Here is a 24,752-nt window from a genome sequence, read left to right on the forward strand (position 1 = left end):
CTCGGTGGGGCAGCGCCGCTCGGAGACCCCCGCGCGTCCGCCGCCCCACAGGGGCTCGGCCTGATCCCAAGAAGCCCGTGCGCGGCCCTCGAGGAGTCGCGGAGGAGTTACAAGAGGAATCTCCCACCTCCGGGGCGGGGGGCGATTTCCTGGCTCCATCCCCCACCTCGCGGGACGCCTGCGGCCTGTCCGCCCCGCCCCGCTGCTGGGACGCACGGCAGCTCCCGCCGCCACCTTGAAACTGCTCGTGCAACGTCCGACCGGCGTCCTCCCGATTGTTTTAATACAGTTAGGCTTCAGTTCCAGGGCAGTTCGCTGCTGCTTCCTCGAGGCCAGTTCTCGGAACTGTGGCAGCTTGTGTCACGGCTACGTCTGGTCGTCACGTAGTCAACCTAGTGGGGGCGCTTCAGGATCTACAAAGCAGCTCAGAATATGATCTGCGGCCCTGAGGAGGAACTGAAGGGCCTTGACTTCAACGGCTGAACTATTATTATTTTGCTTGTTTCACTGTTTTCCTTTGCTTCTGCATTTTCTGACTTCTCTGATTAAATTTATTCTTTAAAGTTTTCCCACAGACAAAAGGCAGGCAGAGGACATGCGGGGTCTGTCCTGGGAAGGCCCCATAGGGTCCTGCTCTGTTACAGTAGGAACAAGAGAAGGACCAGGGGACCACGGTGACCGAGGGTGGAAGTGCACAACGTGGATACACAGAGGCAACCGCCAGACCTCAGACTGGACGGCCAGGCGATGCTCCTGTGGGAAATGCTCCCCGGACAGGCAGCCTGGGGAGGGGGGCGGGGTGTTCTGCTTTTATTGGAACCTCGTGTTAATTGACTGTTCGAAACTACGTATATACATTGCTTCGATAAAGTTAACTGAGGGAAAGTTAAAAGCACCATGTCCCATAAACACAAAGTAAACACTGACCTCTACTTCAGCCAGCCCTGCAGTGGGCCCTGTTGTAGATGCCCAGAAACATCAATTAGCCAGAGACAGTCAAGACCCTGCCCATGCAGCTCCCATTCCAGGGGCAGACAGACCACAAGCCATGCCCATAACCAGCATCCAGACTGGTGAGAGATGCCACACGCCAGACACTGCCCTAAGTACATGGCCTCCATAGACGCCTGCTAAGACCCAGTCGCACGCCAGGCACCTGCTGGCCTCGGGCACATGGTCTCTGACCCCCGGAGTCTACAGCATAGAGCTCCCAGGGTCACACGTGCTCAGCTGCTCACCTGGGGACCTACTTTCAGACCTTGAACCCAGACCCCCTGCCCTCTCGCCCGGTGGTCTTTCTGTTGCGTGATGCATCTGCATCTGTGCGGCAACAAAAAGGATGCACATAAAGCAAACACAGAATTCACCCCCTCACCTTACATGGCATATGTGTAAGTCACTGGCCTCCAAGACTTAGGTAATTCTACTGCCAAAGACCTGGTAGCCCCCTCCCAGATCTGGCCTTGTTGGGTTGGGTTGTACTGCGTTGTTGCCAACTGTCTACATCCCTGCTTTCCATGAAACCCTACCCTATTTCTACCTGACCAAACAGCCATACAAGTAGTCAGTCTAGGGTACAACTGGAATTTTGTGGCTCAAGTGAAATAAAGTATATGAAATCTCCCATAAATTGTAAAACACTGTGCAGGTATTAATAATATTTTGTAGCATTTTTACAGTCTTCTGTGTTTTGGCAAATATCCTTAATAACGAAGTAAAGAATACTGTCAACTAATTGGACTAGGGTTATTTACCTAAGACAGTTTTGTGCTGCAATCTGCAATTTCTTAAATGGCAGATTAGTCATTTGCATTGATTTGCATGTCCACAGAGAAGTATCTTCTATGCTAATGATGTTCTTTCTAACAAACCATACGAGTAATAATGAGGAGACTGAACCCCCCCCCCCTCCATACCTTTGGCTCTGTTGCACAAAGCACAGCTGGCATTTTAGTGTAGATGTCATGGAATTTTTAGGTTTGGAAGTTTTCTTAGAAATCATCTGGCCCAGCGGTTCTCAACTATGACTGTGCATCAGAATCACTTCAGGGAGCTTAAAAAAAGAAGAAAAGAAGAAAAAGAAAGAACGCGGATGCCGACCGCCCCCTCCCCAATTCTGATCCAACTCTGCCAGGCGACGCCTGGCCATCAGTTGTTTAAAAGCTTCCAGGTGTTTCTAATGGGCAGCCACGGTTTGTAACCCCTGATGTAGCCAAACTCCTCATTTTACAGGTGAGCAAACTGGCTCCTTCCATGGAGAATTCACTTATATAGAAGGTCAAGGAAATGTCTGCTGGTAGAGCCTAGACTGGCCCTAAGTTTCCTGACTTTCAGTCCAATATGCTCGTGCTTCAGATATCATGACCACACTGTGTCAATGACGGTGCACACGCACACATGCCAGATGAATCAATGGCATCAGGCTTTCAGATTAAGGAAATGAAAACATTAATCCACAGCGAGCAGACCCAAAATGTGTAAAGTTTGGGTCTAGTTGTTTTGTTTGTGATTCCTTTTAAAGAGTGAAGAAACAAGATGCAAATTGTTGATGCACCTTTGTTTGTGGCAGAGAAGAGCCCACCACCCCTGCTGAGACAATGGGTGTAAGCATCTCAAGACTCCCCGACCCCCAACCTGACCAGGCCAGAGGGAGAAACGTGACTCGGTGGTTGAAGTCCACAGAGGCCAGAGCCCATCAGACTAAAGATAGGGCTCTGATGACTTGGGCTCTGGACATGTGAGACTGACAACTGGCCCCCGCTCCTACCCCACGACCCACGGGGGTCTTGATAATGCTCGAGTACATTTCTGTTCACTGAAACAAATAAGAACAACAGAATCCTACCAGGTCAGTAGCCATACAGAATTTGTTCAGGCCACTTGGCAAGTGAGAGAGAAACTCTAGCCAAAGGAAAACATAAGGAATGGGGATTTTTCCTACCATCATAACAAGGTCTGACATGTTGGAAAATAATAAAGTAGAGATGGGAGAATTCCATTTGGACATAGGTTATAATCAAATAAGGTCATAGTATTTCATTTCAACAACTGGGAACATAAAATTTATTCCATTTTGCTGAAGAACTAAGACTGACCAATAGGCAATCCTATTATGTGTTTTCCCAACTGTGTGTTTTCCTAGTGGCATGTGGGATAATCTGCCTTTTATTTCTTTATTTTTATTTCTTACATTTCTGCATCTTACCAAAATCTCAAGTAACCAGACTCAGGGGAACTTCCCAGGTAGGCACCCCAAGACAAGCCCTACCTCCTCCTCCTCCACCCCCAAAGGCCCACACAGGGTGTTCACAGCAGCCTTCCTACGACAGCCAAACACCGGAAACAACCCAAACACAGCCCACTCATCGCCAGAACAGGACTCAGCAACAGAGGAACAAACGTCTGAGGCGGGAGGTGTGGGCCGGAGAGGGCCGAGGCGAAGGGCGGTGCGGACGGCCCAGGTGGAGAGCAAGCTCAGGACCCCATGTTACTTGGGGTGTAGCGTACAGAGAGGGAGACACACACCCTGAGTGCGCATCTCGGTGGATTTTCATGCATCACACAGAATTTAAGGAAGGGGTGAGCTGCATGTTGGTGGTGGGCAGAGAAGGCATGGGGGTGGGGAGGGTCTGCTCCATCCTCAGGTGAGCCCACCAGGCAGCCAGGGACTTCTTGAGGACAGGGCAACACTGCAGGGAGGGGCCAGGACCTGCATGGTGACCCGCCCCCCACCCCAACTCTGTCGGATTGGCCCCTCAAGGACTTAAAACCCTGGTCATCCTGGTAAGGCCAGTCACGTCTGGACCACAGCCCGGGTAATCACTATTCTAACGCATCCATTAATCTTGTGCCACTTCCAATCTCTTCACCACGTTACGCTGTTCAAAAAACTGGACTCCTGACCTTGAGCTGGCCTGACTTCTACAGACCCAGAGCAGTGGGAGGTCTGGGGAGCCTGAGGTCTGTCCAGAACAATCCCACCACTGAGAGCCCTTCAGGCTATCACGTTTTCCCCCTCTTTCTCTCCAAGCACTCTCAGAGGATCAGTTCTATTCTAAGCAAAAATCACAGCTGTTATTTTTTTTCCAAAATGGAGGAAGAAAACAGGAAAGCGAACGGTCCTCCTGTCAAACCTCACAGCAGGACGCTGAGGAAGAGCACTCCCCCACGGCGGAAGATGACTGAGCCGGTGAACCTTCTCCGTGGAGATGAAAGAAGAACCTCCTTGGCCACAGGGCCAGCCTCCCTCTCCCTCTCCCGCCCCCGCCCTCCTAATAAAGCCCACAGGCCGGCCACAGCCTGATTTCCACAGGGTCTCACCCACACGCAGCACCACCAGTTTCCGGTCTCTGGGATTTCTTCCAGTTCTGAGAACAAGTTTAAAACCCCATCAACAAAACTGATTTCGAGCCACATGAATCAAGGGGAGGCCCCGCCACAGATCGTTTTCTCTTATTCATGAAAGTGAAAGCAACCAAGAGCCTCCCAGTTGATGGGTACCCTGGCCCGGGATTTCTCCAGGGTTTGGGTGAGCGTGAGACTCCTGGCTCATTCTATCACTGGAATCTGTTTTCAGAGCAAAAAGACACCACCAGTCACCAGCCTGCCCAGCTGGTGCTACCAGCCCCCGCCCCGGCTCCTGCAAAGGTGCTCGCAACACGGTCGTTCTCGCTTCAACACCCATCTCACCATAAACGACCATTTCCTCACTTCTGCCAACATCATGAAGGGTTCACAAGTAGCAAATCGAGAACTTGCCCCTTGAAGGCCCATGATGGTCCCCCCGTGCTTCTGTGCAGCTGTGGGAAGCAAATGATAAGTTCAGTTGGAGGCACAGTGGGTCACCCCTGGTTCTAGATTCTGCCGCGTTCACCCAATTTAACATCTAAGAGACCACGTTTACCACCTGTTAAATGAGAACGAAATTATCTCAGGAGAAAAGAATCGCTCAGGAATGTTGCAGAAATCCAAGAATATAACGTGTGAAAACACTCGGAAAAGTACATAACCCAATGCAAACACACTGTTATCGTGTACCCCTGTTTCAGTTACAGAAGAGACATGCGGGGCGTTAACCCACTCGGACTCCCTCACAAGCTCTGAGCCCGGGGAACAGACCAGGGCATGTTTCAAAACAACCCCACGCCAAGCTTGACCTCGTGAAAATCACCCGAGTTGGAGGGAAGCGGAGACCCCTGCCGTCACCCAGCCGTCAACTGACACTCAACAGACCCGCCCCTGCGGAACCTGTGTGCCCAAGGGTACCAGGACGGGCAGACGGCACCTCTGAAACAGAGGCTCACCCTGGGATGGCCCCGGCTCCTGACAGCTGACCGTCGTGTGTCTGCCCAACGCCCCTGTGGTGGAGCCGGCTGGCTGGAAATCAGCCCAGGGGCAACATTTAGGCCGTGGAAACTGACGGCAAATCAACACCCCCCCGGCCAGAGCTGGTTGCTGAACATTTACCAACATACCACTGGCTGAACCACTGAAATCCCAACATGGTTACCTATAGATCAAAAAAGAAAAACAAAAGTTTTTTAAAAATATATCATCTCTAGAACTCAAGTTTAGTATAAAATTTTGCTTTAAAAATAGCCTTGTGGGGGGCTTCCCTGGTGGCGCGGTGGTTGAGAATCTGCCTGCCAATGCAGGGGACACGGGTTCGAGCCCTGGTCTGGGAGGATCCCACATGCCGTGGAGCAACTGGGCCCGTGAACCACAACTGCTGAGCCTGCGCGTCTGGAGCCTGTGCTCCGCAACAAGAGAGGCCGCGATAGTGAGAGGCCCGCGCACCGCGATGAAGAGTGGCCCCCACTTGCCGCAGCTAGAGAAAGCCCTAGCACAGAAACGAAGACCCAACATAGCAATCAATCAATCAATCAATAAAAATCTTTAAAAAAAAAAAAATAGCCTTGTGCTTTTCACAGTGGCGTGACCACTGGCACACGCCCCTCATCTCATCTCTGGTCGTGGCTGAAAATATCAACAGCTCGTGACCCCCAAGGCCGTCTCCCAATCTCTTCCAACGCCTCCAGCAAAATGAACCAAAACTGAATGAAGATGTAGCATATTTCTCTCAAGACTGCAGCAATTCCAGACTCAGAGTCCTACTAACAGAGAAGGAGCAGCCATGAAACCCGTTAAAACTTTAAAACCCTTCCTGCCACAAACCCATGTCCATCCTCTGAAGAAACTGTGTCCGTAAGGAGCTGTTTCAGGGTGTGGGCGTCCCCAGGGCCGGTAGGCATGATCCCACTCCTGGGACAGCTCCGTGGAGGTGGGCCGATCCCGCCCCAGAGCAGAGAGGGCGAATGCAGCCACGTGGTCTGTGCCCAGCAGGGGCTGCTGCAGCTGGGAGAAGACCATACCCTCCAGACTGGACCACACTGCTGCAGCCCTGCCCCCGCTGGCGACACGTTTATAATCACCGTGGCAACTGGATGGGGTGGGGGAGAGGAAAGGGTTCCCAACTCTGAGAAAGGGATGCTTCCTAAAGTGCAAAAATGCATCCCCAGATGCAGGGCTCCAGAGATGGGCACAGCCGTAGGCTCAGGAAATCTAGGGTGGTTTGAAATGAGCTAATTAAAACTCCAATCTTGGCTTCCAAAGACAACTCAAACCATCCAACTATCTAACAGTTGACAATGATAAACTGAAAAAAAAAATGTTGTTTTAAATATTAATGCAGAAAAAAACAGGTTGCCATAAGTATCTTAAAAACCAAATGTTTTAGGCACTTGAAAGGAAAAGAAAAAAACTGCAGAGCAAATACCAGTCCAATATAAACCTCAAATAGTGACACTTCTTGGCTCTGATATAATCTACTTGGCTTAATTTTTTCCACCCAGGCCCCAGATGCTCCTGTACAATAGCTCTCCTCTTTACATTGGTGACATTCTTAGGCAGACACAAGATCTAGTACTTGTAAGACCCAAACCCAAACTGCAGCATAAACAAATTAGCAGAGACTCAGGCCAGAAAGGAAGCCCTGGTGAGCGCGGGCGCCGGGGTGTGGATGTAGTTTCTCATCCCCTCAGCCCCCGCCCGCCTGCAGGGCCAGGCAGCGCTGCCCACTGGCAGCGGGCCGTTCATCACAGCAAACCCTGGTCCCAGGGGAAGAGGCACAGGGCCTCCGGACTCCACACACGGAATCTGCTCATTCATCAAGAAGCTATTACACGCCGAGATCACCAGCGGATCCATGGACCCTGGACCCTGTAGGAGACACTGTCCATAACTGGCCCTTCGAGTTAACTTTCCCCCAGAGAAAGCTCTAAACAGCTCTGGTTTGGATATAACAGAAAACCTGAAAATAGGCTTCATCTACTAGATAATTCATTATCCTCTACTGTCTTCACAATTAGAGATTTCGAAGGGTTAATTCGAGTCATTAGTAAATCAACCTAGAAACAGGGACAAAAGGAAAAAATAATATTTCAAGAGCACCTTCACCCACGCACACATCCCAAGCTGGGGCACCGTCCTCCAAGTCGGTGGTCCACCTGTGAAATGGAGACACCGCCTCACACTCCTGTTCATTCCTCCGTGGGGGGGGGGGGGGTCCACCAGGTGGAGGTAAAGACCCCCGGCAGGCGACACCTGAGGACGGGTGGGCAAGGCGGCAGCGGGGCTCTGGCGGAAGGATGGGCTGCTTGGCTGGAGGACGAGTCCTGCCGGAGGACGTCCTAGAGAGGCCTGGTGAGGCGAAGGCCCCCAGGGGGACAGTTTAACTGTTCCCTGGGGACGCGCGATGACCGGGCAACTGGGAACTGCAGCAGGTCACCTCTGTGCCCTGGGAGCAGGGGATGGGGCACAGGGCCTTGGACCGTCAGCCTGAAATTCCAGGGAGTGGGGTGCACTCAGCAGAGCCTAACCGAGTCTGGCAGTGGGCGCCCGGGGACAGGCGAAGCGAGGCTCGTCGGGCAGGCTGCTGGGGAAGAGGTGCGGGCGTCAGCATGCTCAGGACCATGCTGTGCAGGGATGAACCCCCAGGACTTTGCTTCCTTAATGCCCTGACTCAAGGGAAGACCTGAAACTACACTTTCACTCACGGGCACGTGCATCCTCTCGCTGTTTATTCAGAATTAAACACCCCCGTCGTTTCCCAGTATTGATTACTGTAGTTACAAAGCCACAGCAGATACGACACATTAGGGTCGCATCGACGGTGCTGACGTGGCGCCCCATGAAGACACGAAGAAGCAGAGTCCTCAGCTTCCGACGTATGAATGTCTTTTCATCCCCCGATAACTGCCAGCCCGGGTGCAGGAAGAAGCGGCCCGTACCTCCCTGGAAGTTCAGGGCCCAGAGCCACTAAGCGGCAGGGAAGTGCGAGCCTGACCGCTGCCTGGTGACCCGCCAGCTGCCCCGGAGCTGAGAGGAAGGAAAGCGGGTCACTTCCAGGTGCAGCTTCCTGCTTCCCGAGCTGCAAGGAAGTGAGAGGAGAGGGAAGCCCGGTTCTGCCCCTCCCGCCTCCCCTGCAGGAGCCCAGCCTGGGGGACAGGCGCAAAGGGCTCTTCGGAGCCCTGGGCGCCTACGGTCGTGCCCGTGCTCTGAGCAGGCGTGTGCGTGTGTGTGCGTGTGTGTGTGTGTGGCGGGCACTCAAATGGAGCCAAATCAATTTTAACTCATCTCCAGTCATTCACGTGAGGCTCAAAATTGCATTTCTTTTCCTGTTAACATGCCAAATTAAACTCTGCTTCACACCATTTAACTCAGTAATTAATTCCCATTCCCTTTGAGTTTTGATTAATTGGGATTTGGGAGCGGAACAAGCCTCCCGGCCACACCGAGGGATGCAGTCCCGCACCTCTGGGCTCCGGGGCTGCAGCTGGGGCCGTGGTCCTGCCCACAGAGCAGCCTCGGATGACACAGATGGTTCCATCCCAGCACAGGACAAAGGCGGTGAGACCGCTCAGGCATGCTCTTTGCTAGATCTTTTTCCTGAGGCAACACCAGGCACGTTCCACGTCACCGCACACGGGAAACAGTCTGGCAGGGCGCACAGCAACTGGTAAAAGCCGTTGCCTCTCAGTGGGCTAAGATGTGGTGGACGAGGGGGTGTGGAGAAAACACTTCACTTTTTATTCTATGTATTTCCAAACTGCTCATTTTTAATGAGAATGTATCCAAGTATTATCAGTATAATCCACTTTGAATCAATACATGATAAGCCAAAAAGAGAAAAGCAGGTAAATACTCCAGGAACTAACATTTTTCTTTTTTGTACAGTAAGACTTTGCTGCCATCTTCTATCATCACAATACTGCAGAAGTGGGCTCAGGATTCACCATGATGCTCTGCTTCTCATGGGAGCCGAGTGCTGACCGCTGCCCACTGTCCTGTGTGCACACGCCACACACGGTGTGAAAACTTAAGAGGAAAGAGAATTGCTTAAGTGGAAGAAACAGAATGAGCTGTGGTGTTATCTTCGGGGGAATTTTTATTGTGTCCTTTATTCTTTTCTTTATTTCCAGATTTTATATGTTATAATTAGGAGAAATGAAACAAAGTCTTTATTTTTAAAAATCCACTTAACAGATGTGAATATAAACAGTGAGAATTTACACGCTGTGACTCAATGCAAAATTAGACTTTGCCGTTTCCTCCTTGATCTCCAACAACCTCCTTCATTCTGCCAACTGCCACAGACGATGCCCGTGTGTCAGGTGACACGCTGGCCCCGGACCTCGGAGCTTGTGGTGAGGGAGGTGCGCACATGCACCTTGCTCAGGGCAGAGGAGGAGGGGGTTCTAAATCAACCAGGAAGACTTCCTGGAAGAGGAGATTTTTGGCGTCATCACTAACATTCAATTAAATGGTGTATGTCCGCTAGAAAATAACAAAAGACACAATTTTATTTCTCATAAGCTTTATTTTAAATAAGCTTCACAGCATGGTATCCTTCTTAAGGACTCTGGGAGTGCTTTACTACCTGACAGTATGTCTCTGCAAAAACTGGTACACTAGAAAGTTCCGGAAACCAGTGCCATTTACATTTTATGGGTAATACATATTTGGTTCCCATTTTCTACCCTCCAAACAGCTATTCAGCTTTAAACCAACACACATAAGTAAGCATGTTGACTCAGGAGAAGGTGCCAAACTCTCCATTAAAGCAAAACTAAAACAGACAAACATCTGTGCCCTCAGTAATGCGCCCTTTCTGTAAGTTTCAAGGGCTCTGGACAGACTTTTACAGGCGCACAGCCCCTCATTCCACAGCTCTGGTTCTCAAATGCACCGACCTGGATGTGGGCGTCCCTCATTTCTTCCCCGTCACCAGGGACGCCCGTGGACAGCCAAAACGGCCCTACGCTCTCCACCCAGAACCCTCGAGGCTGTACGAGAAGGAGGGCGGGTTAGCCCCACCTGGCGCTGCCCCTCCGATCACAGGCAGGCAGCAGCCTGGTCCACGCAGCAGGTGCAGATGCAGCTGCATTCAGATGCTGCTTGCAGAGGACTCGCCTTGGGGTCACGTGTCACATGAAAACCCTCCAGCGGGACAAAGTGAGCTTGGATGGGGAGCCCTACTTTCTCTCCTTAGAGCTCAAGAGATGCGTAAAATGGAATCCAACGCTGGAGCAGGGGGTACGGGAGGCCTGTTGAAGGCAGAGACGGACCCTGCAGCCGAGGGTGGGGGAGAGGAGAGCCCCCCCCCGTCTCCCCCGCCAACCGCTGCGTCCAGCCGCACTTGGCCAGCTTCTCCAAGCCCCTCCTCCTCTGCTTCCCCATCCGCAGCCAGCAGGACTCATGCTCGCACCCGGGTTAGGGTCTGGTCCCGGGAGGCAGGCAGGCCCCCAAGCGGGTTCCAGAAATGCCTTTTCTGGGACGAGCGCAAGTCCTGTGGGTCACCCCAGCCAGCAGAGAGTCCGAGTGAGGCCCTGACTCGGCACAACAACTTAGCCCGTGTGCCGTGCCCGTCCGTGGCCAGGATGGAGGTCACACCTGGGGGCAGAAAGCGAGGAGGCCAGGCCAACAGGGGCCAAGGCAGGTGGGCACTGCTGGGCAGGAACCCATGAGAGGCAAGGAGGAGGGTGGGTGGGCAAGGGCGCTCTGTGCGCTCACCCCACGACCGGTACCATCTGACCAGCGCCCCCGCTGGTCCAGGGCACGTCCTTGAAGAGGAAGTGCTGTGCTCCCAGCAACTGCATGGATCAGGAAAGGACCCCTCACTCAATGGACTGCCACCGTTCATCTCCAACAGGCCTCCGTGTCTGGATGCAAACTGTCCAGAAATCAGTAAGTACTTTCTGCATGCCCATGATAGCAGAGCCCTAGCAGAGGAAAGGTAGTACTTCAAGACTCCTCGAAAAACTTCAACCCAGAAGGGAAGTTAAAACACAAACCCTTGAAGAAAACTCCAGGCACTGAGATCCGTGGCAGGACAAGGTCGGTGTTTTGGTGAAGAGCCGGAGGGAAAGCTCAGCGGGTGCAGGAACGCAGGAGGAAGGTGCTGGGGGGGGGGGGGCGGCGTCTGGACGAGGGAAGAGGGCCGGGAAAGGAAGGAGCCCGAGGACAACGCGCAAGGCAACCCGGTGGAGGGAGGTCACCTTAAAGGCAACCCGGCGGTGGCAGCCACGTGGAGAGTGACCTCAAAGGCTCGCACTGGCCGCAGGGGTCTGGACGCGACTCTGTGGGAAGACAGGCACTGAGGACCACAGCCGAAGTGGGTGGGACGCATGGAGGGGGAGGGGACGGGGGGGGCAGGTCCACCAGTCAGGAGGGAAATGCAGCAAAGCAGCAGCACGGGTCCTTGTGAGCATGAAAACCAGAGAATCAGAAGATACTGCAGAGGGAGAGCTGGCAGGACCGGGGGTCGCTGTGCATGAGGGGTCCCTCAGATCTAGGGCGACAGACGAAAAGGACAGCTTTAAAGAGCAAACTGAAATAACTTTGGCCATTAGAGAACAAATGTAAGTGTTCCAAAAGTGACTCTTGAGAGAAAGAGATTACGTCATCCTGGAACAGATTACAGAAAAGAGAGTTTAGGTGCAATCCCACAGGTATACTAAATATTAGGAAAGCAGGTTTCCAAATTTTTTTAAAGTAGATTTGATTCCATGGCCAATAACTCGAAATGGGAAATAGTCAAAAAACAGATGCTATGTCCTAAAAATAAATTCTGAAGGTCTAATTATCAACTACTCCATATACAAAGAAAAAAGGAAATCAAATTTGCAAAGATTTTTAAAAGATCGTGCTTCGGCTGAGAAGTGAGATGTTTGCTTTCACGCCTGCCATGGGAGCACAAATCAAGACCGCGTGATGGAAACCGGTTTGCCAGCACACGCCACGAGCCTCCAAAGCCCCACAGACCACGACCCAGTACTCTGGGTGTGAGAATATATTCTAGGAAACCGATGCAAAATACTACTGAAAACCTTAGGCACAAAGCTCTTCTTTGCTATGATACTTATATTAATTTAAACAACAGTGGATGTATCCTAAATATTAAAAACCATGGAAATGCTTTTTAAAGTTATGTTACACCCACATGATTTGAATATTAGGCAGATATAAAAGAGAAGGTCTGCAAACAGTTATTCGTAGCATCAGAAAATGCAGGTTTAGACTATTAACTGCTCAGGATACAAAACTATAGGTTTAATATGCTGGTGACTATGCAAAAATCTGCACAGGAAAAAAGGCTGGAGAAATTCCATTAAACTATTAACACAGAGGTTTTCCCTGGGCAGTGACTTCTACTTTCCTCAGATTTTCTGCTTTTCAAACTTTTTAATATGAGCCCATCTCTATTAAAAGAAGAGAAGTGGGAGGAAATGACTAAATAAATCAGGAAGGGGAAGAGGGCCCGGATCCAGAAGAGGCACCAGAGCGTGGGATGAGTTCCCAGGAGAGGCGTGGGAACGCGCGCACACCCAGAGGGGCAAGTTCACGTTTCTGCTCGGGGAAGGTGGGGAAACCTCAAGGGCAGGAAACCACTCCACCTGTGCACTCCCTGGTCAGCTGGCCAAGGCTGAGTCGCGCTGCGATGACAACGTTCCCATAGCTCAGTGACCCGGGCCAGCTCGGGGTGTGCGTGCAGTCTGTGTCTCTGCTGCAGGGACTGAGACCTCCCTCTGGGCCCGGGTGGTCGTGGCAAAAGCAGCCGCTCATTGCGAAGTGGCCGCGACACCACTCAGGGTTCACTCCCCAGGAGGGAGCTCCTCCACGCACAAAGCTCTCCTGCGGCCGGGACACGCCATCCTCCCCAAGCCCCTTCTCCACGGAAAGGGTAGGACGTCATCAAGCACTGAGGACACAGTGAAGTGAGGGTATAAGCCTGAATGGCCGAGGACACAGCAGGAGAACCGTGCCTCCTTAAAGGAATCGCTTCTCTGATGCAGACAAATGGACTCCCAGGATACTTGAAAACTCCCCCAGGTTACAAATGGCGGCCCCTCCATCTGGGCAAACTACAGACAGATGGGCACAACTTCTCTCCCAGGATTCAGGAATTTTTCAAGGAAAATCCTGCTCAGTGGGCCCAGAGCAACGTGGATCACAGAAAGTACTAGGGCTGCCCCCAAACTGACGACTTCAGAATATTCAAATCCTAACTTTCTTCCTGATCCTTCGGAGCCATGCAATTGGTCTCATTTGTAGTCTCCGCCACAGCAAGCTCAGCGAGGGCTCCTGCGGGAACGTGGACAAGAGGAGGGGCGACGGGCCACTGGTCCTCACTGCCCAGCACGGGGACGTCCTCAGAGACACCCCCAGGGCCCTGAGCAGAGGCCGACACGCGAACACTGCAGCTTAACTCCCAAGGGCACGCTTCAGGAACTGGAACAGCCCAAGAGAAGCACGAGAACGGCCCACTCGTGAAGATCAAAACCCAAGACTTGGCCTCTACATCTTGCTGATAAAACGATCCTTAAAAGGCCACGTCCTCAACATCTTTATCCAAGATTTATAGCGCCATGAACTTGAGACTTATCCAGACAAAACTATCATCGGACTCTACCTCCTTGGAGTCTAGAAGCCCAATCAGGATATTACTGGCAAGTGAAGAACCAGTAATCTGATCATTCCTCGGTGCTGCTTTTATTACCTGAACAGCAGTAGCCACTATAGGAGGATCATCTTCCTGACACATGGTGAAAAGGGTTCTCACAAAGTGGATTTTGTACAGCCATTCCATGGAAATCCCATTAAGCTCCCGAAATCGGCCATAAGAGAGCCAGAATGCTGAGCCCGCCCTCGGGCAGCCCCTCCGCACAGAGCCAGCAGCGGCCAAGGGCCGAGTCTCCTCAGCCAGCGGCCTCAGAATGTCCAGATCACGTGGGCCTTTTCAGGCTCTCCGGGTGGCCCATGATTCATGCCGTGTTGATTTTATTGCTGTTACCTGATCTCTTTTTCAAACTGACTGTACTTTTTCATGGTCTCCAAGTTGTCAAATTAAAGCATCTTATTATTCTATTTTTTCCAGTGCAATAAAACAGAATAGCTCCGTTTATCAAATTTGCCATGGCATGCTGGGTACACCAGTAGATCACGACCAGCAGCTGACAGACCCAGCTTGTGGTCGCTAAACACTAAAATGAAAAAAAAAGAAAAATGTTCTGAGAGCTTCCAACAAAAATACTGATTTGGTCTCCTTCTTTCAGACCTCAAGAAAGCTTTAGAAGGAAAAGAAGAAAAAAGGGAGGGAGGAGGGAGGATGGTTCCTTCACACGCTCGGGGCCCAGGGGCCCGTGGGGCTGAGGACCGGCAGCCACATTTCTGAGACCCTAGAAGGGCCACAACTCAAGAAAGAGGCAGTGGGCGGCCGGGGACCTGACCCCAGGCCTCTTCCGGATTCGGAGGCCCGCCAGCCCAGCCGGGCCCAGTGAGGCGCTTGCTGTGGCGATGGATGCTGTTTAGGGGAGCCAGGCGGCCGTCCTAGAGGTCCCCTCCCCAGCCCCAGCGTTTGCTCCTCCACGCCGGCCCCACTAGTGTTCATCGCTGGACTTCAGGGGCTGTTCTGTGCCCAGGTTCTCGTCCAGTTGCCCACCCAGTGTTAACCCCACCTGAAGACCATCAGGTACCATCTGTCCTCCTGCCCACCCACCTCAGACACCCAAGACATTTCCACCAAGAAGCTTCCATCTGAGGCCAGAATGGGGTCTTAATGCCTCCCCCGGGGCTGCCCTCTGCATGGGAGCTGGGGGCTTGGCTAGAGTCCTGGCCTGCACAGGTCAGCACCCAAGGCAGCGGGCCTTAACCAGACCTGCCTTTCTTTTCTTTTTTCACAAACTTATTTATTTATTTATTTATTTTTGTCTGCGTTGGGTCTTTGTTGCTGCACGTGGGCTTTCTCTAGTTTCAGTGAGCGGGGTCTCACTCTTCGTTGCAGTGCGCAGGCTTCTCACTGCAGTGGCTTCTCTTGTTGCTGAGCATGGGCTCTAGAGCGCAGGCTCAGTAGTTGCGGCGCACGGGCTTAGTTGCTCCGCGGCATGTGGGATCTTCCTGGACCAGGGCTCGAACCCGTGTCCCCTGCATTGGCAGGCGGATTCTTAACCACTGTGCCACCAGGGAAGTCCAAGATCTGCCTTTCTAAATCAGACTCTGAAATGTCTTTATAAGATTACTTTTATTACAAAAGTAACACATGATTGCTTTAATAAATAAAGCAATGCAAAGGTACTTAAACGTAAGTTAATGATCCCCCCATACACACCCACTCCAAACTGTCTCTAGTTCCCCAAAAAGATACCAGTGGTCCTTTTCACACCCTTCTTCCTGGTCATACACGGAGGGGGAAATGCAGATACATAGATGGGCTTTCCCAGAAAATTACATCGTATTATAACCACTGCTCTGCAACTTACTTTTCCTACTTACTATATAATGGACATTTTCCTGGTCAGAAAATAGACATTTTACTCATTTTTAAGTATCTTTGTAATATTCCATACCATAGATCCACCATAATTTAGGAAACCATTACCATAAAACATTCCCACATCACTGGATTTACAGCTGTCATGGGTTTTTGCCACTATAAATACTGGTGGATGCCTTTGCTTTTATATGTGTGAATCTCAAAAATAAATCAAATTATCAGTGTATTTTTCATTTGGTAAATATTGCCAGATTACATTCTGAAAGAATGTCACCAAACATACTGACCAGCAAAGTACATCAGCGCCCATTTCCCTGTGTTCTCACCAGCACTGGATGTTATTCACCTTTTAATTTTTGGCAATCTGATGGGTGTGCTTTATAACTATGTTTTTTACTAATTACTATTAGTAAATAGTAACCTAATTACTATTGAAGGTTAACATATTTTCGCATAGTATGTGGGCCTCTTTCATTTTCTCTTCTGTAAATTGCTATTCACATCTTCACCCGCCTTCCTACGGAATTCTTTGCCTTTTCCTTATAATGTGTAAGAGTTCTTTGTAGCTGAGAATCCAAACCCGGGGTCTGCCATGTTGCTAATGGTTTTCCCAATCTGCTTATCTTTTTTATAAGTGTGGCGAAGTGTACATAATATGCGCCATCTTCACCATTTTTAAGTGTACATACAGCTCACTGGCACTAAGTACATCCACACTGCTATGCACCATCACCACCACCCATCTTCAGAGCTTCCTCATCTTCCCAAACTGAAGCTCTGTCCCTGCTGAACACGACTCCCCGTCCCCCCTCCCAGCCCCTGGTGCCCCCCACCCATCCTACCTTCTGTCTCTATGAATCTACTCCTCTTGGGACCTCAAATGAGTGGAATCATTAAGTATCTGTCCTTTGTGACTGGTTTATTTCACTCAGCACCATGCTCTCCAGGGTCACCCATGTTGTAACGTGTCAGAACGTCCCTGCTTTTGCAGGCTGGGTAACGTTCCAGTGTGCGGATGAGCTACATTTTGTTAATCCATTCACATCAGTGGACAGTTGGGTTGCTTCCGGGCCACGGTGAGTAACATTGCTGTAAGCTTGGAGGTACAAATATCTGAGTCCCTGTTTTCCTTTCTTTTGAGTATATACCCAGAAGTGGAATTGCTGGATCACACTGTAACTTTATTTTTAATTTTTTGAGGAACCACCATACTATTTTCCACAGCAGCTACACCATTTTACATTCCCACCCACAGGGTACAAGGGATCCGATCTCTCCACATGCTTGACAACACCTGTGATTTTCTGGGTTTTGGTTCTTTACAGTAGCCATCACAGTAGGTGTGAGGTGGCGACTCTGTTTCTTTTGGCTTTTCTTTACAAAGTATCTTATTCCACGCAAGCATTTTAATTGTGCTTAACAAGGCCTGTTGGGCTTTTTGAAAATATATATAAGGTTAGTAGGATCATATATTTCTACCTGTATTCCAAGAAAAGGGAGGGGAGAAGAGAGGGAGAGATGGCCAGAGGGGGAGGGGGAGAGAGAGAGAGAGAGAGAGAGAGAGAGAGGAACCGAGTCTGACCACAGAACATTCTGGACTCCACACACCGGCCCCCTGTCGTGTCCTGGCTGCCGGGCCACACCTCTCTGGCCCACACCCACCTGCTGCCAGGCTGAATCATGCAGTCACTCATGGGAACCACAGATCCAGGCCAGCACCTCTTTTTGTTGCTGCCTATCACCCCACTCTGCCACTTCACAGCCGGCTCTTGACTGTACTAGAGAACATATCAGATATTGTCTGTCTCCATAAATCAAGGCCTGTGTGTTTATACTTACATTTAAATTGCTTTCCTTTTCCAAAGAACTCAAAGCTATTATGTTATATAATGTTAATGTAATTCCATGCCAGGGAGGCCAGTCGGGGTTAGGGAAGGAAAGCCTCCGAGAACAGCTGTGACTTCCAGGCCTGCTTTTTGTCGAGGACAAAGGGGAGGGAACAGAGCTACAGCTTTTATCCCGCTGGTGCCACCCTAGTCTCCAATTAAATTAAACAGGCACACCTGTTTCCTTTATAATCCAACTTCACCAAGTCAGGGCAGATGACATATTTTTTTAATAAAATTATTTTTAAAGCTGCCTCCAAATAAAAGCTTCAGGAGGTACCGTCGCAAGAAGCCACAGCGGGACCCAGAGAGAGGGCCAGCCACGCGAGGTTGCGCCCCGAGGTGCTCAGGCCGGACAGCCCTGCAGCGTCACAAACCAGGACACCTCTGGTCACAGAGGCCACACCCCAGCCCAGGCCACCGCTTGTCATGATGTGAACAGAACCCCCCCAAGCAAAGACACGAAACCGAACCATCCAGCCGGTCAGCAGTTCGTCCCCAGGGCACGCGAGCTGCCGGGACACAGACACAAAGTTGTTCCCAGCCCTGAAATCCACGCTCTCCAACCCAGGACTTTCTCACCCCGGAATGCCTGGTGCACCTGGTGTTTGACCTTCAGCCCCTCAACAGTGTCCCCCGTGGGCCTGGCAAAGACCAGTGAGCTCAGCAAAGGTCAGGCAGAGGCCCCTTCACCCCGAGGGCCTCACTGCACTGGACAGAAGGGTCCCAGGGCCGCACGGCCTCCCAAGTTGGGTCCACCCACAAGCCCCGCGTTGCACAGAGAGCCAGGTGGAACCAGAGTGCCTGTGTCAGGCAGTGAGCGCTGCCGGCAGGATCCAGGCAGGGACAAAATCCACCCCAAACACACCCATAATCTAACGCCAGGGACGGGCAGTGAGGGAGAAGAGAGCCCGCCGCATGCTGGGCCATGATCAACGTGTGCATTGCCCGGATCTGCTGCCCATCAAACAAGATGCTGGGTCTTCTTTTAAGGGGCAGCCCCTCTGAGCAAAGGTCCAGAGCCCGGGCCTGGGAGGACGCCCTGCTCTGATATTTTAGGTCCCCCGTTGTGGGCTACGAGCCCTACCTGAAAACACAAAGCACCAGACGTCTTCTTCTCCACCTAATAAGAGAGGAAAAGAGGGGGCCGAAAGGATGCAGCTGCGGAAGAGGAGAGATGGGAAGAATCTGAGAGTCCCCAAATCAACCAGCCCTACTCCGGAATTCTAGGTTCATGGAGCCTTAGCTACTTTCATTGACACTAGTCTGAGCATAACCACCTGTAACTTTTAAATACAAATAAACAGCTTTACTGTTCAAAGCTTCTCATGAATCACCTTAAAATGACACTCTTCGGAAGAATCGAACAAAACCAGCCTCACCCAGAACCTTCGCTCTGCACAGTGAAGCCACTCTTGGAGTCATGGTGGGTCAGTGGGACAGAGGCAAACCCAGACCCTCAGCCGTGTGTCCGGTGGCACCAGCACTTACCGTTCACGCAGGTCTCAGAGGGTGCGCACAGGCCATCCTCGAATAAGCAGCCTGGGGAGGAAACACAAAGGAGAAGGAGTCAGAGCCTCAAGACGAGCAAGGCAGCCCTCAGGGCCATGGCATCTGCTGACTCCCGCGTCCCAGAGAAACAGTGCAGACCTGCACGGACTCTGTGGGTCTGGCCTTTTTGAGATGACGTTGCATCATCTGGAAGCCAGAACAAGCCGCCCCTGGCTTGAGTCAGTGAGAGGGAATAAATGCAGGCCCGGCTTCTCCACCAGGAGGACAACCACAGTCATCCTGTCCCTTCTGGCAACGAGGAGGGGCCGTGCGCCCGAGGGGGCCTTCCCGGTGAGCAGCGGAGGGGGCGCGCGGGCTGGCCCCTTCAGGCAGACACCTCCGCGGCGAGCTCCCCGTCAGGGCCAGGCCCACAGGGCTCTGTGAGCACCATCATTCGGGCAGCACCCTGGGTCCCTCTCTCAAGCATCCTGACACCCCCTACGCACGCCCTAAGTGGACAGGCAGCCTGCGTTTGTGGCCAAGGAGTAGAGAAAGAGGAGGGAGAAAGGCACGCGCTCCATAAAGAGACCAGAATGTGAAGCGAGTGCGACGCCAGACACGTTTACCCACAAGCGGGGGGCGGGGGAAGGGCACAGAAGGTGGACCTCCTGCCCTGCGTTCAAGTACATCTGCGATGCAGGGAAAGGACAAGAGAAAATCCATCCCCAGTGGGGTGATGCGGTCAGGTGAGGGTGTGAACAACGCGAACAATACTCAGAGTGGTCCTCAGGGCCCCCATGCTATAATCACACCTGCCCCAGCGGAGGGCCGTGAGCCAACAAAAGCCAGATGTATTCTGAACACACTGTGCCTTTCAGCAGTGCAGAGAACACGTTACCTTCAAAGCATAATGCCTGCACTCCTGTTCCTCCAACTGACAAACTCCTATTTATCCACTAAGACCCAAGTCAACAGTCCCCCCTGGAAACTCCCTTGACTAGGCTGGCCAATTAGTTCTGTCCAGGCATCCACTGTAGGACTCTCCACATTGTATTGTGATGTCAACTTAAGGGCATAACTTCTCTGAACATGAGATTCTCAAGGTGAGGAACCACATAAATTCATGTTTTTACCCTCTACCATTGCTTGAATGGCTACCCGTGTGTCTGGTGAACTGCAGGTGCTCAAGAGTAAACAGATGAGTGAAAGAGGATGACAAAGAGAGAAAGTCATTAATTACAAGGGGTTCACCCCCAGGGTCACTGTAAAGTTTCCAATCAGGGAACTGCTCTAAGGTCCTACAGCTGAAGCACTCATTCCTTTAAACAGGTAAGGACTGAGGAAGGCCCAGAACCCGGATCCGCAGAGGATGCAAAATATGGTCCCAGAACCAAGGAAGAGAGTCTCACAGAGGAAGGAACCGCCCAAATTCATGAGAATAAGGAGTCTCACCCTGCCCTTGTGACGACCTTAAGAGCCGGACCTTACAATCCCTTCGGTCCAGAGGAGAAGCCCTAAGAGGCAGGCCCAGGGTGCAGACCCGCAGCAAGCTGGACACTGCCCTGGGCCTCAGCTCTAAGCAGAGGTTCCATCCTCCTGAAACCTCATAGCCTCATGAGAAACAGCACTTCTTTTTTAGTCTAGTTTCAACGCACACCTTTACCGCCTCCTTTACCGTGAACTGACCCCAGGGTCCAGTTCCCCTCTTCTCGCAGCTGCTGCCTCCTGCCCCACTCCTCCCTCCCTCCAGAGCCAGGCCAAGTGCGGGATAGGAGGAAAACACCCTAAGAGGGAAGCTGCGTGAATGTCCCCCCCAAGACAGCCTGGCACAGGGAGACTGAGTCCAGTCTGGCTCCCCCCAAAGCAGTGACCTCGAGGAGGTCCCCTGGCTCCTCTGGTCTCAGCATCCTGAGCACTGCAATCAGGGCCAGGTTAGCCGACCTCTAAGGCTCTGCTCATCCACCCAGAGGGAGACCCGCTCGGCTGGGTGACCAGAAGCAACTGCCAAGGGTCTCGCGAGAAGCCCGGGGCTCAGGCCGCCTCTGCCACGGCCCAGGCCCTCAGGGGTGGCTGCTCTCCGTTACTGCCCGGGACGATCGCAGAAGACCTCGGAGGAAGGCAGGACAGAGGGGCAAGGGCGGCCGCACGGCTCGGGCCGGAGACGCGCCCACAGTAAGAACTCCGTGCTTGTCACGTGGAAGCGGCAGGTGACACTGCTAGAAAAGGCTCAGGAAAAGGCTTTATTCGCTTCCCGTCCTGCTCTAGTCACGGCTGACAGTCAGATGCGATCTGAATGGGGTGTGCATCACGAGGCACTCGAATCCCAACCTGGGAACAACAGTGTGCCATCGGTGTCCACCTGGCTTGGTCTACCCCAGGGAGCCGGAGAAAATGCGTCAGAGAGACCGCCACCGGCAGCATGTCAAGTTATTTACGGCCAGAGCTGCAAACGCTGCGCACATCTCACCCAGCCAGGCAACATGCTAATCTGACTGCTGATTTACTCGTGTTGTTATTTGCACTAAAATTAAGAAAGACCATCTTTCATTTTAAATATCAGCCATAAACCATCAAGAGAGAAAGGAAGAGACATTTGCCTGACAGCGCTTGGTTTGGACAGAGTCCCGTCCCCAGGTTGGCACTGCCCCCTCACCCTGGGCGGTCCCCGCTCACGCTGCTGCCTCAGGTCAAGTGCATGGATGCTCTCGGGTCCAGATGTCGCTCTGAAGGCAAGAGTTAAATCCATGAAGAAAGCCACAGCCGGCCATCTACCCTGCATCTCCTGGGGCCCAGTGCTCAGACTGGAACTCCTCACTTAAGGGTGTGGTCCACACTGCCCATAAAGACAAGGAGCGCATGCGCACACACACACACACACACACGCGTGCACGCGCATACACACACACACACACACACCCCTGAGCTTTTTTAGTTCAAAATCTCCTTCTTCTTTACGTTCTCTGAATACTGAGAGGGACAGTGTCACCATCTTGGTGCCTCTTTTTTCTTATCCTATTCACAATTAAAATAGATCCAGCTCTTCTGAGAGGACCCAGGCTGGCTCTGCCTCTCATACCCCACCACTCCCAAGAGGCATTCAGAAAGGGTTTTGTATTTTGTGGTGGAAAGAGTCCATGTGAGCTGGACCCCACCGCGCTGTCGATTGGAGACTCACCCTCACCTGCCCTCAACCTGTCCCCTCCACTCCTGGGGGTCCCCGCAGGTGGGACTCTGCTGCAGGGGCCAGAGGCCCCAGCCCCGCCAACTCCATCACCTCCATTCCAACCAGCCACAGTGGAGCCGTTCACCCACCTGGGGCTGGTCTTCTCGCCTGACAAACCAGAATCAAAAGAACTCCCTCCCCTCCCTCAGGGCTTCTGCAAAAGTTCTGAGACAGACATAAACATGCACTAACATAATACAGAGGTTTTGTGACTGAATAATGTAAGAAAAAGCTGAATGTAAAGTGAATTCTCTCACCAGAAATAAAATAGCTCCCCTCTCAGATGGACCACAGGAACAAGAGCAGTGGTTCTGGATCTTCTACAAGGTAAGAGGAAGATTCTCAGAAACCAAGAGTATTCTCACCCAGTTTTGTTAGAACTGAGAGCTGATAATGCTGCTAAGCCAAGAATGGTTTAGTATCACAGCCAAGTAAAACTACAGCGAAATCCAGCCGGCACAGGACTACCTGGCATGTGTTAATGACAAGTACGTCATCCTTTTCCCAGTGGCAATTTTCCACAAAATGTCTTCTCATACGTGGATTTTCCGTTACTTTGTCACTTGTCCCAAGTAAACAATACAATGTAGCGACCTTCCCGCTACCTTGTACACTTGTGCTCCTGAGCTTGTCAGTTGAACACTGTGACCTGTGCCTTCCATACATTGTGTCAAGGCCTACGATAACGCTGCAATGCACCGATTCCCATTTTATAGATGAGGAAAACCAGGACCCAAAAAGGTGAATAATATGTCCACAGCCAGAAGCCTGGTTTGCCCCTGCCCCAAAGATGCTCTTCCCCACTATTCCACGCTGTTCCGGTTAAGAGGGTGTGTGCTCACCAAGGTCACCTGAGCAGAGAGAGGCAGGGGTGAGGCCACTGGACTTGCACCTGACGGAGTGGCATGCCCAGACCTCAGCCTTCACTCCACTCCTTCCCCTTCACCTGCAGCCCTTCTCTCCTGTGCATGCAGAGCAGATCTGGGGGAAGGAGAGGACAGCCTGTGTGTTATTCAGTGACCTGCCGTCTGGAGGGAGGGCGAGAGAGCCACTGACAGCCTCGGGGAGCCCCTGCAGCCGCATGCGCCTCCCCTACGGCGACACCCCTGCCTCAGCTCTGCTCCCGGCCCCGACATGCTGCCCCAGCCCCGGCAGCAGCCCCCAGCCCGGCAGGAAGGGACGGGAGGCCACTCAGAGCGGGCGGGACGCAGGGCTTCAGCCCCTGCAGACGCGCGAAGTCGTGGCAGACCCCATCCCGTGAGCTGAGCACCAGGAGCCCCGGCCCAGAGGCACCGGCCTGAGGCAAGTCTCAAAGCAGAAGCTGAAGAAACCAAAGGAAACAAGGGGAAACCAGCCCAGGAGCAGCGCCCCACCTGGTGGCACCCCAGGAAAGCCCGGCAGATGGGCAGACATCGATTTGGGGCTGGTTTGTTTTTTAGGCTTTGCTTTTGGTACTGACTTGTCATATACTTAGCTTGTTCTCCACTCGTTTGGACCATTTCTCTTCTTCCGGGAGCTGCTTCTGGGCTCTACCTGTCTAAGTAGCAGCAACCTAGAAGCTGCGTGTGTGTGGCCTTGGAACACGAAGGTTCGTGCCTGAACCAAGCTGTGAGCCACCGGACCCGAGTGGGAGCAGTGCAGGCCCTCCCAGCGCAGTGCCTGCAGGCCAGGGGGCCCCTGCGGGTGTGGGTCCTGAGGGCCACCTCCCCGCAGCAAGCGCCAGGACAGCTCCGTGGTCCCCGGGGTCCCCGGGAAGCCCTCAGAGCTGGAGCTGGGCACAGACGCCCCCGGCTCCTCTTAACGCCCGCGCGCGCACGTGGACCCCCCTGCTCGTCCCCCGCCAGGCCCTCCCGGGAGCGGGGCCGGCGCGTGGTGGTGGATCGGGCGAGCTCACATGGGAGGGGCCGCTCCTCTGCTCCTAAAGGGAGCTGGACGGGGGCTCTCAAGGCCTCCAGCTCGCAAACGTGGGCGTCCACACTCAGCATGTGGCTCGCCCGGTTCAGTCGTTCCCTTTACTGGGAAAAGTGGTGTCAGAACACAGGTGACAGGGACAAAAAGCCTCTGGTAAAGCGTGTACCACCCTCATCCCGTGACCGTCCACCACCGGGCCCGACGTCTCTCGAGTGCCGGGCCGGCCCACTAGGCAGCAGGAGGGGCCTCTCCTGACGGGGCAGAGGTCCAGGGCAGGGGCGGCTGCTGGACCGGGTGGCGACAGGTCCCCTCTCCCACCACGACTGCCGGGTTCTCCAGCCGGGGGGGGGGGGGCCCACCTCCTAAAAGAGCAGAGAAGCCCTGCCAAGGCGGGGGTGGAAGGCCCAGCCCG

At 52.6% G+C, this 24,752-nt stretch overlaps 1 protein-coding gene across 1 annotated transcript in view; it reads right to left on the minus strand.

Annotated features, from left to right (window-relative positions):
* PTPRN2 (protein tyrosine phosphatase receptor type N2) overlaps positions 1–24,752 on the minus strand; it is a 684,054-nt gene that overhangs the window by 612,910 nt on the left and 46,392 nt on the right. The window contains 1 exon segment of the mRNA XM_068550211.1: positions 19,207–19,257. Within this exon segment, the coding sequence (XP_068406312.1) occupies positions 19,207–19,257 (51 nt within the window).

Source organism: Eschrichtius robustus, chromosome 8 (genome assembly GCF_028021215.1).
Source record: "Eschrichtius robustus isolate mEscRob2 chromosome 8, mEscRob2.pri, whole genome shotgun sequence".
Classification (NCBI taxonomy): Eukaryota; Metazoa; Chordata; class Mammalia; order Artiodactyla; family Eschrichtiidae; genus Eschrichtius; species Eschrichtius robustus.